The sequence below is a fragment of the Sinocyclocheilus anshuiensis genome, unplaced genomic scaffold, assembly GCF_001515605.1.
Source record: "Sinocyclocheilus anshuiensis isolate Anshui unplaced genomic scaffold, SAMN03320099.WGS_v1.1 scaffold1451, whole genome shotgun sequence".
Taxonomy (NCBI): domain Eukaryota; kingdom Metazoa; phylum Chordata; class Actinopteri; order Cypriniformes; family Cyprinidae; genus Sinocyclocheilus; species Sinocyclocheilus anshuiensis.
The window spans coordinates 593,721-610,005 of record NW_015538060.1 but is presented as its reverse complement, the minus strand read 5'-3'; the positions used below and the strand labels follow the sequence as shown (position 1 = coordinate 610,005).

The following is a 16,285-nucleotide window of genomic DNA, read 5'->3' as shown; positions in this document are numbered from 1 at the left end:
ATGCCCTGGGGGTAAGCAGATAAACATCAAATTTTCATTTTTGGATGAACTATCCCTTTAAGAAACTTCCACTACAGTTTGCCTTATATTTAATATAGCTTAAGTTGAAACATAATAGTACAGCATTCTCATCTGATATTTTAGGGATTTTCACTGGCTTTGGTTGAGTACATTTCTGTATTTAGGGAACGATGCAGACACAAGTAATTTCGTTCTTAATGGTCACATGGTACCCCTGTAGCTCTCTATCAAGTACTTTCTCTTCTTATAGCTGACGTTTCACATCGTTTCAGTATGAATATTGCCTGTTTCTTGCCTTAATTGTTTCACTCACAGCATGTGTGAAGCATTTTGATTCCCAGCAGGTCTTCATTAAATGCTAACAATATAATTTCCATAACAGTGGAACACAAAATCATGCAGGATGACTTATTTCAAATGACACTTACTCATTAAGCATTTATATATAGTTTTAACCTCTGAAATTGTGATGCCACATTTATGCTCTGGATGACATTAAAGAGATGTCAGCATTGATTTATGTAGTTTATTTCTTCCTTTGTACAGTCTGATAAACTCCTCTTACATATGAGGAAGAGTTTCATCTTGATGGAGGCAGGGAGCATACAACTACATTTGATTTTCTCAGCACCTCCAGGCCCATTTACGGAAACGGTTCACTCATAGTTCAGATAAAATGAGGTTACTCAGTAAAACTGGTCCATTCAGCTCACAACAGCAACTATGCTTGCTTTTCAGTAGAAGATCCAGGGGCCTGAATTAAGAATTCATTCTTTTGTAACAATTAATGACATATTAGCCAAAACATAATACAAAACTGTTACAGTGCCGCATAATTCAAAGCATTGTCCAAGCTTGGATGGATCATTCTGACCCAAAAAGATTTTCAGTATAAACAGTTCAAAATCACAGAAAACCACCATGTTCCCAAAAGAAAGGGTCACAAAAAAAAAACTGAGTCTACATGATTGATAACAACAGTACCTTTTTCAATTTCTAGTTACCTCATAAGCTGACAGGTATACACTTACAACCAGCAGATACTAATAGGTAATCATGTTTGCATGGGTCTACTTACCTTAGTCAAGAGTAGATGCAATATTTGACACAAATTAAAGCTGTGAAGCAAAGATTTAGTTTTGTTGCCCACTGAAGGGTGTCCAATCCTGCCCTTAGATCAGTGGTTCCCAATCCTGGTCCTGGAGAACCAACACTGCACATTTTAGATGTCTCTCACCTGATTCAACTCATCAGCTCATTAGTAAAGACTCCAAGACTTCAAATGTGTATCAGATAAGAGAGACATCAAAAACGTGCAGTGTTGGAGGTTCTCCAGGACCAGGATTGGGAACCACTGTCTTAGGCCATGTCCACACGTACACGGGTATTTTTATAAACTGAGTTTTTCCTTCTTCCGTTTAAAAAAAAAATAAAATCTCCGTCCACATGCAAACGCATGCTATGAAGCGCTGTCAAGAGCATGCCAAACCAACAGGTGGCGATATAATCTCAACCATAAAGCCATGTTGGCCAATCAGAAGCCTTAAAAGGTTTCCAGTAGGCGGAGATAACAGAGCAGGCTCCGACGTCACAAGCCAAAAACTCTTGTCTACACGATAACACTGAAACCGGAGTTTTTGAAAATCTTCACTGTGGCAGGCGTTTTTCAAAAATGTTCGGTTTCAGTGACCTGGTGCTGTGTTTGTGTGTGGACGAACGGCCAAACCGCGTAGAAAAAGCTGCGGTTTTAAAAATAACCGCGTTCGTGTGGCCAAATTCTTGCAGAATTTACTTCTAAGGCTAATTAAACACGTATGAACCAGCTAATCAAGACCTTCAGGATTACTAGGAATTTCCAGCAGGTGTGTTGGAGCTAAAACCTGTATGAAAGTGGGCCCTTCAGGAGCAGGACTGAACACCCCTAGTATAACCCACTGAACTTAAATATGGCTTTTACCCTAAGATCAATATCAGGGGTGCCAAAATCTGTTCCTTGAGGGCCACTGTCTTGCAGGTTTTAGTTCCAGGCTTAATGAAACTTACTTCCAGGTCTTCAGACTCACTAGAAACTTCCAGGCAAGTGTGTTGAAGCTGGTTGGAGCTAAATTCTGCAGGACGTTGGCCCTCCAGGAGCAGGATTGGACACCCCTGGTCTATATGGTAAGGTCACTTCAGTCAGGAGACAAATCATGATAAGTTCCCCAACGTGGATGTTTGTATGACCAGGATATGGTCCATGCACACCAGTCACTTATCAGGGGTGTATTACGCACATGCAAAGCGATACTCAAATAACAATCTTATAATAGTGTAGACAAACACCAAAATTTTGGCTCCAACAACTGAGATGAAGGCACATTTTAAAGCACAAACTGTGATATGACTACACATCTCAGAAATCCCTCATCCAAAACAAGTGGATCTCAGCTGGTTGATCAAAACCCAAAAATGAGTAGTAGGGTTGTTCTCATAGAGTCTAGGTAGATATTATCCAACAAGTACTTGCATGTCTCAGCGATCCTCCCTCCCTCCCCACACACACACACACACACTCCCCAAAAAATCCTTATTCCTCAACTCTCGCCCCAGTCCAGCTCCGAACAGCTGGACAAGTAATTATGGTCATAGTGATGGTCCCCTGGAGAAGAGCCCAGATCATCACCCTACTCATAAGTCTTCAGAAAAGAAACTTCCATGTTTTTCCAACTTGAAACAGAGATGTGTCCAGGGAAGTGTCTTTCCCATTTCCTGGTCCAGCAAACATGCTTATCTATGAAGTTTTACATATAAACATCTGATCCTCAATGGAACATCTCTCTCCGTTTATCATAAACTGTTGAAAACGAAAAGGAAGCAGCACTGTGGATCTTGATCGCCAAGCGAAGTGGATCCTTCCTTGAAACCTGAGCTCACAATGCTGCCTTCATGCTGACACATTCATTCATCCTTTACACTACAATACATATGCTCATTTGAGAAAGTGTGCAACCAAATGAGTGCCAAGCAAAGCAAAGCAAAGCAAAGATGAACACCTGATGAAACTTTAAACCAATCCACCACCACCACCATCGATAACAAAAACCATACCCAATTGTAATACATCAATTGTAATGCGATTGCAGCCTTGATCATGAAAGACTGTTTTTATTAGTAAAACACTGAATCATAAAAGACCTATTGTGTACACAAATTTGGTTTAATTTTCTTTAATCTTCAGTCATGGCATTGCAATTCAGGCTCCAATGAATATCTGCAAATCTTGCACAAACTCCCAAATTCAAATAAATGTCTAGTATAAGACATTAATCACAGCTAAGCCCTTTGACAAAGCGGAGACATCATATTTATGGCATGGCATGGATTCTGACAGTTCCAAGATGTCTGAATAAATTTAGGACTCTATTGTCAAAGCTAGCTGACAAACCACAATAATAAGCACCTTGATTGTCAGGGAAGCAGAACTTCTGAAACTTTACCCCTCATAAATACAGATGTCATCCTTAACGAGACCTCATGCTTGATTTAATGTTGGAAACATGCAGTTGCAAGAATATAGTTCAAGATTAATCCCAAAATGATTGTGCCTAATTCTGAATATTGGTTTTGGTCACTCACTTTTATTGTTGGAGCATTTTGCAGAAATATTGATTCCTAATAAATATAGCAGATTACGTCAATTTCAACAGTTCTGTGTGGTTCAGGCATTGCAGGCAGTAAAAGACAGTATGTGAGACCTCTGAAAAATGTTGAGAAAAGTTCTTCTGCAGTCAGGACTTCAATAGCAGAAACTTGAATTGACAGTTAAAAAATTGGCAGGGAAGTTAAAGAACAAATGAAAAATACATTTTGGAAATCAATGAAAAGAATATATATTAACAAAAGAAGACCTAAGTTGTAATTCTAATACACGTTGACATCAAAATACACTGCATCACCTATGGTCTAAACATTTTTGTATTTTGATACATTGGGTGTGTCCCTCAAAGAAATTCAAGCAAGTTTCTGAGCGAATGAACGGGAGTCCATTGTCCATCTCTCCCTGTACCTCCCTTTCTTGGAATTCTTGATATTCCCAGTCTGTCTGGAAGTGTAGTCATTGTTAACTGGATATTCTTTCTACTTGGATCAGGAGGCAGCCAGAGCCTTGACCAGGTAGAGTTTGTCGCCCTGTTCGCTGGTGAAGATGGGCGCCTTTTTGTAGTGTTCCACCAACTCCTCCATTGTGTTAAACTTGCGTTGTCCGATGCAGTACAGGTTGTCCTTCAGTTGGACTTTGAAATGCTTGTTTTTGGACTGAGCTTTCAGCGATATTGAAAAGTCATTGGGCTAGAACACAAAAAATAGGGAGAAAGGGACAAAAATGGTCAATTTAGACCAATTATTGAAAGCAGGAATCTCAGCATAAACAGCATATTTATCCGAATATAAGAAGGAACATTTCGGTCTACTTACTGAGGACTCACTGTCCCGGATAAGAAAGTCTCCCTCTGTGCCCCTCTGGTTGAGTGCCACCTCTGCCTGATGACGCGTCACCTTCCCATAGTACCACTGCTTGCCAGCGAAACGTCCGCTGGATGAAGGCTCAATGTAGTCACAGTCAGGTGTGGGCGGCCCGGCCATGCTGGCTGAGTTGTGCGACTCCTGCAGAACAGTCACGTAGTTCTTCGGCACAAGTCCCATCTGCCCATCGGCTTTGCGACACTTCCACCACTCTGGGTCGTTTTCTGGCTTCTCCACAACATCCATAACCTCCCCCTTCTCAAAGTTCAGCTCTTCATCGTTGCCCGAGCTGAACGGGTAGAGTGCCTGTACTGTGTGCAGCACACGGTTGCCGTTCGCACTATGAACAACAGCAGCCAATTTCTCCAACAAGCCGGCAGAGTCGTTGCTCGCCGATCCATCTGCATCCTCCGTCACGTAGTTGGATGGGAACCATCCCGAATGGCCGTTGTAGCTCCCCCTCCACCAGCCATCACTGCACTTCTCCATGACGATGACCCTTGTGCCCTTAACCAACGACAACTCATCTTCCCGCTCAGCCGTGTAGCTGAATTTGACAAGTGCAGGAAGGTTTAGGTCGTACAGACGTTCACCATTGTCCGGGCAAAAGTCAGAGTCGGCATTAGAGGCTGTTTCACGCATGCCTGTTTTCCGTTTCACCTTGCCGATCCCTGCATACATACAGAAAGAAAAGCCATTAAGGATTTCCCAAATACACAACTACTTGTGGCATTGCAGATGAATATTGCAGTCAGTGTGGATGCCCAAGAAAATTGGCAATGCAAAAAAGTTGAGCAGAGGTCAACTTCATTGAAACTAATGAGTGGGACTGCAATGTTTCAAGTCCACCTTATTTGTTAACAAATCACCTTTTCAGAGCTTGGTGCTGCATTGTAGGTTTGCCTTTTACATGAAGAATATGTAAAATACTGCTTTAGAAAGTGGCTGATACAAGGTACAAGGCAACATAATTTTGCTGCTCACCTTTGTGAACAGACTTCGTTTCATGGGGGCAGTGGCCTAATGGTTAGAGAGTCAGACTTGTAACCCAAAGGTCGCAGGTTCGAGTCTCAGTACTGGCAGGAATTGTAGATGATGGGAAAGAATGAACAGCACTCTCTTCCACCTTCAATAACCCTTGAGTAAGGTACCAAACCCCCAATTCCTCCCCGAGCGCTGCAGCAAAAATGGCTGCCCACTACTCCGGGTGTTTGTTCATGTTGTGTGTTTGTGTGTTCACTACTGTGTGTGTGCAGTTAAATGCAGAGCACGAATTCTGAGTATGGGACACTATACTTGGCCACACGTCACTTCACTCACTCACTCAGAAGCATATTCCTGACACCTTCAAATGCAGCCTAGGTAGGCAAACAGACTAGGTTTGGTTTCAGTTATTTTTTATACTGAAAAACGTTAATGCTTCATGACATTCATGACACATTCATGACATTCAACTTCAAAATAGCACATTTAATTAAAGGCATCTGTCAATGGAAAGCCTTGATCAGAAATGAAAAATGTGTTGAGACAGTCTCTTCAGGGGTTAATTTCATTACCCCGTCCCCTGCACTCATTACATTCTTGTTGAAATTATCTGTGAAACCAAAGAGCATTGTATTTTGATACAGGCTCCAACAGGCAGGGCATGAGTTAAAGGAGAACTTGTCCAAACACATGTTACAGTGCAGTCAGGCTTGTGTTTTCATACTGACAGGGGTACACAGTAGCTATCAGCTCCCGCCTGCTTGAGTAATGTGTCCTCTCTTAGTAAACACGGGCACTGGTCCAGTTTCAAAACCACCCAATTACAACCACTAATCATGTTCTCACCATTTTTTACCACTCATAGATCATATGACAAGCTGTGTATCTTTGCCTTCCTCCTTGATCATGGAGATGATTCAATTATTGCCATGAGAACAAGCATGTAAGAGCAACAGCACAATTATGCAAACAAAAAGAAATGCTTGCTTTGTGACAATGCAAAAAGTATTGCCACCATGATGGAAGGGTGCAAGTTTATCCTAAGAAAAGTTATATCATTTGCCACCTGTCTCGCACAGCTGTGTGGTCTAGTTCTGTTATTCCGAGAAAAGTACACTTAACTGCAAAGAGACACTGGAATGATCACCACACCCTTCGTCCTCCTCCATGGGGAGGGAATGAGCGAGGGAGTGTTGCGTTAGGTCCATGGATACTGTCGAGGATTCCGGCTTGTCTGACCACATTAGGTCAAGCCAAGTGGGCTGTTCTGGAGGATTAATGGAGAATATCTGACCCCGAGGCCTTTTGACTATGCTGGCGGGTTTGGCAAAGGTTTGTGAATAGTGTTACCGTGCAGGAATGTCCACTTGGCAGTGAAGTTTGTACCGGCCCAATCCAAAGGCCCAAGGACAGATAAACACTCTTTACATACCTTACAAAAATGTAATGCAGCAACAAAATGATGGTATTAAACGGTAATACCATGGTCATTTATATAATACAAATTGCATGGCACTACTATGGTATTACCATAGTATATCTGCTGAAAAACAACCTAAACTAGCCCAAGGTTGTTTGCTGGTCTAAGATGGTTTGTTCAAGGTAAACCAACCCCCTCTAAAACCATCAGATTAGACCATTCTCACCAGGGGAAAAAGAAGTCCACCAAACCACCTTAGGCTGGTTTACCCCGTTTTCAACATGGATCTGTCCAAACAGCTATCTGGGAAGTAGGCAAACTCAGCCTTTATATTTATATTTTAAATGCATATACCTGTAGGCATTGCTCAAGAATAATACTTACCAGATGTGATTTAACAAAACTTGACAACCGAGAAGCAGGTGAAACCTTGGAACCTCTCTTACCTAATCTGAAAGGAAATCGCCCAATTTACTTTATGCTTACCCAGGGGTTAAAGGTTAACAGAGTGACAACAAAGCTTTTCCAACGGCCCTTTCTGCTTTGAGCGAGATGCTTATCAAAGCTCAAGGCCAGAAGAGTTTACTCTGTGCTTGCGGATACCTCTACTGCCTGATTTGCATGACAAATATATGAAATCCAAAAACAAGATATATTTGCCTCTGGCCTCTAAGCGATGTCCGATTAAGGGGGATTGACATTTGCATGGTCAACGTGAGCAGGACATGAATGTGAAGTGTACGAGCGATACTAACTGGAGCATTCAGTGCCTCATGCGTGGACGTGTTGGTGCATGTAACCACGGCTGTGTGAATCTTCTGACAGCATGACTTCGACTCTTCTACAAATTCATAAGACTTTTCTTAAAGGAATAGTTCACCCCAAAATGAAAATTCTGTTACAATTTATTCACCCTCATATCATTCCTTTCCTACGAGCTGTCATGACCATATCATTAGTTGATGAGAACCAGATCAATATGATTCATGACAGAATCATTCAAAAAGGTTTTGTTAACAGCTTGATCGATTCATTAAAAAGATCCAAATTAAAAAAAAAGTTTGCACATTGCTACTTTTTCAACAACAAAAACGGCATCTAATATTTGAGTCATCATCACGCAAACCTATCGTATGGCTTCATAAGACCTGGAATATAGTGAAAAAGTAGTTTTTATGATATTTTTATAGTGCTTTTGTGTCCTTTTTAAAACTTGAAAGCTTCAGTGTGTAACTGTATCGAAAAGAGTGACCAGAATAACTCTCCAGAAGAAAGTCATATAGGTTTGGCAAGACATAATGGTGAGTAAATGACAAAATGTTCACTTGTGAGTGATCTAATTCATTAAAGAAAAGAAAGAAATTTGAATGAAGTAGTGTGAATAAATGCAAATCTGGACTTAAGTGCAGGTTAAAATATACAAGGATTATGAAGGCAAATTTCAAGTTGTCACTTGTTAAAACAGGCAACTGATCTTGGCTGTGTGAATGTTCAGACCAGTGGTGGTGGTTTTCTTGAGCGTGATGCGACTGATGTTGTTTCACGAGACAGGCAAGATAATCCACCCACTCAGTCATTGGATCAGTCAGTCTACATGGTCTCTAGAGAGCTGACATGGACAGTTTACGCAAGTTTATTTTCAATTCTCTTAACTAACACTCTCAGACAGTAACTGACCACATCAACACAAACACACAATTTCGCAAACAGGTTGGATCACACATGGCGGGTGCATCCCACTTAAATATATGCTTTTTTAACACTTGGAATTGTGCTTTTTAAAAATAGATCTGTACATTTCTTGAAGAAAATGTTAATGACGCTTGTCAAAAAACTCGCCACCATAATGCTAGGAGGTTTTGTCCCACCCCAAGTCTCTATGAGTCCATGGATTGTGCTGCTGATAGAACAAAACACATTGTATAGAGCCATGGTGTGTTTCCTGCATACAGAATTAGGAATTTTCCTGGATTCCTACGATGGACGCTGAGGAAGGAAGCTGCACGCTTTTGCATGGCCATATATCAGTGTCTGTTTTTATTATCCACTCCAATATTAGTTAACTTTTAAATCAATTTTGACCAAAAACTGTCATTTACAACTAACTGGTAACCATTACAACTTGTAAAACCCAACAGAGTTTGATTCATCTAAAGCTTCAATTCCTCCCGCCCAACAGACTACATCCACTTCCCTTCCATTTTTAAGTCTTTCCTGTGAGTGCAACAACCAGCGAACTCAGATTAGTTGTTTCCTATGGTGAGTTCATCCTATTGTTCTCCAATAAAAGGCTCTACTCCATTTAAAAACAACATACAGCTATGAAAAGGTGGATTTTATGCTAGGTAAATAAATGACATGACAAAATAAATAAATTAAAAGTGTGGAAAACAAACATAACCTAAGTCTTGGTAGTACCATGGAAAATGTATTGTTTCTGATGGTAAATATTTAAATATATACCATGGTACTGATTGATGACCATATTCATACACCATGGTGTTTACAAGATGCTTAATGGTACTTTGAAGAATATTTGTCATGGTATGGTACATGTCCACATGACAGCTGGCATATAGTTGCCTACAAAAATCATACAAGAACGAGAAAACGCAAAGATATTGTTTGTCATCTGAATTTTCGGAGATTATGCAAAATGTACCCAAGTGCATGAATGAAGGAGATGCAAGCAAAACTCTGAAAACAGGAAAGAAAAATCACTTGCACTTCTAACGTAAAAAGCTGGGCTCAAAGCCAAGCGGAAAACAAGACATTCGTTCAACTCAAAAAAGACAAGACATCAAAAGGCCTCCAATGACAGTGACTATAAACCACAGAGCCGTCTTCAACTGCTCAAGAATGTGTGCACATCACATGCTCGCTCGATGCACAAATAAATTAAAAACTATCTGCAAGGAACAGACCTCGAAAATCATTTTAACTTCCCTAAATGAAACACCAAATGCTCAACAACAGCTTAAAAAACCTAGATAATGCAAAGACACATTCCGCAATAATGGGTGAAATTACCACAGTCATATTTCATACCAACAATAAACAAAAATAATAATAATAATAATTTTAGTTAAAATCTGATGAAATAAAAAAAATATGTGTGTGTGTGTGTGAATATATAAGTAATAAAAATATAAAAATAAAAATATTTAAAGACCATTTTAGTCAGTTATTTTCTTTATTAATGACATTTTTAACACAAAAATAGCTGATAACTGAAATTCTACACTACTGTCTAAATACATTTTAGTTTTAAATTCAATTAAAAACTCAAATGTATTTTTTTATTTGTGTATTTATATTACAGTTATTATTTATATTAATTATAATAATGCTAAAGGTTTAACATGACAAAATATTTATATATACATTTTATGATTTTCAATACTGTATTACAGTAATGATAAATATACACAAATTATACAAAATACAGTAGATTTATTTCTTTTGATTTTGAGGTGAAACATTTCGTGAGATTCACCCTTATAAGCACTGACGCTCATTTCTGATGCAGGTACTCTGACAACATGCTGGAATAAATAGCCTCCGTTGCACATCTGTGCTTGTTTGGCTGGCACAGGTCCATCGCTGACACCGGCATCAAGCAAGGTGGGCGTGGTTTCAGCAACCAGCTCCCGCCTCTTTGCCCATTTTCAATTATCCGGGAGCGACGCGCTTCCAAGATGGCGATGAACCGGTATACTGCTGGGCAGTATACCGGTTCATACCGAATACCGGTGTTTATTTGTATTATGATATGAATTTTTAAAATACCGCAATAACAGTGTATGTCGCTTAAACGACGTTCAGAACGCGATACTGTTTGAAAGGGGTCCTTTTTCACTGTTGCACTGTGGTGAGGGAACAAAAAAAATACCATCATGTACCGTGAAACCGGTATCATTTTGAAAAATACCGTGATATAAATTTTTGGTCATACCGCCCAGCACTACTTTAGGCTTCAAAAACGCACTTCGGAAACCTACGGGTGACGTCACGGACACTACGTCCATGTTTTTATACAGTCTATGGTCGAGAGTCAAACGGGGGTCACAGCCCATCCACATATGCAGCACCATCAGCCTGCTGTGTGTTTTACTCAGGAACACTCCAGAAAGCCATCAGCACTTCCTGTTCTCATCTTGTGTGAGAGGACGCTAGCATTTGAATTAAAGCTTGTGCGTTTGTCCTCTCACAAAGCGACATTATCTTGTGGTGTTTTCCATCAGCTTTACAAGTGGCGAAGTGGGAAGTGGAGAAAAACAGACAGATGGGCTGACGCTGCAGTGAATCATCAATCTGGTTTGCTCACTTCCTCCCTCAGGCTCCAAAGATCTGAGGAGAAATCTGTCTCAAATTAGAGCACTTCCGCTACGAGCGGAGGCTGAGCGACAGGAAAAGAGAGAAAGGGTGAGATGGAGTGGATAAACTGGGAGAAAGAGGGACGTGTTTCAATGATGAGTTTAACGTAATGGAATCAAGGGACAGTTTAGGCAAAAATTAAAATTCTCATTTTGTCGTTCAAACTCGTATCACTTTCTTCTGTAGAACACAAAAGGAGATATTCCCTTAAAGAAACATCTGTGGTGACATATTTAAACATGGCACATTTAGGTTTACATCAGGTTTAATGTCATCAATGCCAAACATGGTTGATGGTCACATGTCATGTGACTAAGCGCATGGACGAATGAGAATTAAGAGCCACAACAGAGGAGAAGACTATTAGCGTTTGAACTAGGCACCATTGTTAATCTGGCTGAAACTGCTAAACCAATCATTATTTTTATGTTATGGCTGATAAATGATAAATGCTTGATTATAAAATTCAATATTAATTAATCTGAATAAGTTAGAGAATTAAATACTGAATTGAAATCAATCATTTAAAATGCTATAAATTGATTTAGGTATCACAATGTACCGTATGATTTTTTTTTTTAATTGATCAAAAGTGACAGTAAAGACATTTATAATGTAAATTCTAATTCAAAGAATCCTGTAAAAAAAAAAAAAAAAGTATGGTTCACACAAAAATATGAAGCAGCACAACTGTTTTCAACACTGATAGTAAGAAATGTTTCTTACTATATTAATATATTAGAATGATTTCTGAAAGATCTTGTGACAGTGATGACTGGAGAAATGAAGCTAAAAATTTGGCATTAATGAATAAAAAATATTATAAATAATAATAATATAAAACAGCTATTTTACAATATTACTGTATTTATCAAATAAATGCAGCCTTGGTTAACATAACAGAATTCTTTCAAAAACATAAATAAAAAAAGTACAACCCCAAACTTTTTAGTGATATATATTTTTTTTATATTTTTAGTAATAATATGGTATGGGTCATATGGGTTTTTTACATACCCACACACTTCAGACACGACCACATCACGTCCTACGGTCCTTCAGCACCTCGGCAAGACACTAAATGGTCATTTACTGCACAGCTACAGAAAGAGGCCAGCGGCTGTCCAGCGGCTGCAGAAACCAATAATATATTCCACCAGCGGCTCTCCCAGAAGAGATACGGGCTTCATCAAACAGCTTCAGCGGTACAGATGACACAATGCTTTCAGTGTTTCACCGAGAGCTGACATCGGCCCACCGACATGAGGAAACCCCCACGACAGCAGACCCTCAACACCCAAACTACAGAAAAAACCTCAGTGCGTCGGATCGAGAAGGACCGGTAGGCTTCAAACCAAACTTGATTAAAGGAGGCTTGTGCTGGGAAAGAATTCCGGTTGAGTGTAACAGGAGAGTTTAAGTGCACAAAGAAGAAGGGAAGTTCTTTACACTGTGCTGATTGCAGTGTGTGTGTGTGTGTGTGTCTGTGCGTGTGTGTGTGCGCGCGTGTGAAGTGCAATTACAGGCTTTTCAGAGCACTGCCCGCCCAGCTGCTCGACTAACACCGAGAACGAGAGGAAAAAAAGGAGACTTCCCAAGCCAACTTGTCTGTTCGGTCATATTTGGTTTCCAAACAAATTAAGGAAAAGTAAAGTGTGTCCAAATGACAGATTAATAGTAAAAAGGAGTAAAAACTGTGTGTGTGTGTGTGTGTGTGTGGTTGGAGTTACTGACAAACTCCCACTCAGCTCAGAAAGGAAAGGAAAAGCCTTTCAAACTTCCCTAATCCTACAACCAATAACGTCTCGATGCAAAACTCAATCTAAGCTAAAACTTTCAGCATTGTCAGCTTTCTAGACTGGCGGTATAATAAGGAGGAGACAAAAGCTGCAAAACTCACGGAAGAAGTGTTTGAAGAGGTTAGCCATATCCATTTTGGGCTATCCCAGTGACTCCGCACTTCCCTCTGCAGCTTTGCAACTATTCCATGTGAAACACCCTCCCGTGAGTCAACCGCTCACTGCCTGCACAAAATCGGGCTGCCTGACCATGTGACCAGTGTGAACAAATCGCAATCACTCCCTCCTTCAGCAGGAGCAGTCTGCACCCCATACACACATTGGGAACTCATGGCGACTAGCAGGCAAACCTGACTGCATCAAATAATTGATATTCATTGACAGCAGCAAGTTTACACAGAAAGAGCTATGAACACCCAGTCTGTTCATACTAAAACATGAACATGTAACATGTTTGGACATGATATCAGTGTAGTATTCTTTAAAGTACCATGAAAATACCATGATGATTACCATATTCATGTACAAAATACAACAGTGTATTAAAATTATATTGCAATCTGATATCAGCTTTTAATATGGGAAAAAACCCATAAAGTTAAATTGTGTTGCAATGTTACATTAAATAGATGTTTAAAAAAACACTAAAAAGGAAAAAGGGGTTGCAAATTTAGCCTAAATTAAACGGTCACCCCATAGGGACTAGCTAGTGTGTAAAATGTTATAGTTATTGATAAACTTATTTTGTTTGATCATATTTTCTTCCAAAAAAAAATAAAAAATACAATAAAGTCTGAAGGTTCTGCGTGATGAATGCAGTCAACACCACTAATATGATTAAGATTATTTGTCATTTCGCTATCTTATATAAGGAGTCCAGATGATGTTACTACTTGGGCACTACAAAATATGAAACGTGTCCAACTTGAATCCGTTGCGAATCTGCGTGATTCCCATTTAAATAACTGGATTTTAAATGGGAATCATTTAAATGGATTTTGTCTAACAAAAGTTACTGAGCAATGGTAAATGTGACTGTACATTTCTCAAAACATCTTCTTTCGTGTTCAACAGTCATACAGGTTTGGAACAACATGAGGATGAGTAACTGATTTGGGGTGAACTATCCCTTTAAGGAATGTTACATTTACAACAACAACAATAAATGTTTAATTTTAAAATTCAACAATTAAATTAGGGCTGTGCAATTAGTCGCATGCGATTGTCATGTGCATCTCGTCAGTAAAGCCGGTTCCGTGATTGGTAGTAAATTGCCATCACCTGCTTTCAGATGCAGCGGCATTTAATACACAGAGCCGTAGTTCACTGACAAGCTAGGCAATATCACATTCATAATCGAATGCAATTCATCTGCGATTATGAATGCGATATTGCCTAATTGTCAGTGAACTACGGCTCTGTGTAGTAAATGCCGCTCCATCTGAAAGCAGGTGATGGAGATTTACTACTAATCACGGAACCGGCTTTACTGACGAGATGCGAATGACAATCACATGCGATTAATTGCACAGCCCTAAATTAAATTATACATCAACATTAAGTAATATGTGAAAATAAGCCATTAGGATGTAATGAGGAAGATTAGCTGCTTGTAGTAACTTTATAATGTGATGGGTGATATATATTATATACATTTACTGAAGCTAGTGTAGTTATTTTGCTCTATATGTTTGGGCAGTCCAACCCAGCAACTTCAGACTACACCCATGGTGTTAATTTCAGGCAAGACTGTGTGTTTGTCCGAACATGGAAAAAACTGGTTCAAAAAGTCCTTAATTTTGCAATTTCGTTTGGAGTTGCTCGCGGCTCAGAAACTCAAACAACATTTTACTGGTTAGCTATATTTTAGGATTTCTACAGTAATTCGGCACTGAATGGATCACTCAAAACAAGCTATTCCATGGGGTCCGAGGAGCTGCGATATGACAGAAAATCTGTGTACTGCACTCGGCAGGGCATGAAGGGCACTTAAAGGTGATGACATATGCAAAGACAAGCGCACAAACATAAAACACAACAACAGAGGCTGTGTGAAGTTGAACAAGCCATTTTCAAAACAGCCGCAAAGACAGCGATAGAGAGATAGCCATCAGCGCGCACACAACTCTCATTGTACAGCTCCAGGCTAAACACAAGAACCCGTTCCTGTTCCTGTGTACCAATAGCACAGACCCCACCTCCAGCTAACCACCACAGAAACGCTTTAAGAGTACACCGATGTGAAGATTAGATTAAAGAGCAAACATGCGTCTCCAGACGTGTGCCTGCAGTTCCAGGGAAATATCACATCAAATATTTACTAGCAGAAACTGTCCCTTTAAAAGGATGCTTACAGAAAATGTTAAAAACACAGACATACATACATATATTTAATTGCCTGTATGGCACAAACTAATTTACCACATGGATTAGCTAATTTAGGAGGCATTTACACTACAGTTTTCAACTAAAAATGGAAAACTTTATGCGCTTTGGCCGTTCATTTACACAAAAACGGCGTTTTGGGGGCCTGAAAATGCAAACTTTTGAAAACGAGTTTCAAAGTGCAAGTTTTTGAAAATGATACCGTTATAGTCTCCGTGTAAACTATAAAAACGTGAATTTGTGAAAACGGTTACATCATGCTTGTGCGTAGTACGTGTTCAGTCTATAGGAATCCGTTTGGTCACGCAGAGTTTCTTTACAAAGTGACATCTCCAACTGCTGGCCTGGCATGAATAATCTAGCTATCAATAAAAAGATATCGTGCCCCATTCCGCCCCTTTTGCTCCTCCATAAAAGTCCAAACTTCATGTGCAAATCAGTAAAAGCATGTAACCTGACTTTCGCAAAAATGGGACGTGCATGATTTAAGTTTATTTGTGTTTTTAGAGACCCACTAAAATGTCATTCAGTGTAACAATCTTGTCAGGCATATTTACAACAAAAATGTATTTATGACATATTAAAAGACTAATTACTTTCATCCCAAATACTAATTAGTTGTAATTTTACATTTCTAAAATTGCCCATTTTTCAGTAAGAATTTTTACTCATTTAAAACACAATAACATTTCAAATGCACAATTAATATTTAAATAATAATATAAAATTAATATGTACAAGTCAGAATATGCATTTTGTTTGAATTTTTACATAAATATTGTGTTACACTGAATGACAA

At 39.4% G+C, this 16,285-nt stretch overlaps 1 protein-coding gene across 3 annotated transcripts in view; it reads right to left on the bottom strand.

Moving 5' to 3' along the window:
- Positions 1–3,138: 3,138 nt before the first annotated feature.
- The window catches only part of LOC107683484 (cytoplasmic protein NCK1-like), a 46,551-nt gene continuing 33,404 nt past the window's right edge, over positions 3,139–16,285 (bottom strand). Inside the window, exons 1-3 of one of the 3 annotated variants that reach the window (XM_016479541.1) lie at positions 13,203–13,298; positions 4,474–5,192; positions 3,139–4,347 (exon numbers count right to left, since the gene is read on the bottom strand). In XM_016479541.1, the coding sequence (XP_016335027.1) occupies positions 4,147–4,347; positions 4,474–5,192; positions 13,203–13,236 (954 nt within the window). In that variant the 5' untranslated portion in view covers positions 13,237–13,298 and the 3' untranslated portion in view covers positions 3,139–4,146. Of the gene's footprint in view, positions 4,348–4,473; positions 5,193–12,319; positions 12,700–13,202; positions 13,299–16,285 lie in introns of those variants that run through there. The other 2 variants (XM_016479542.1, XM_016479540.1) reach the window with 2 other exon arrangements.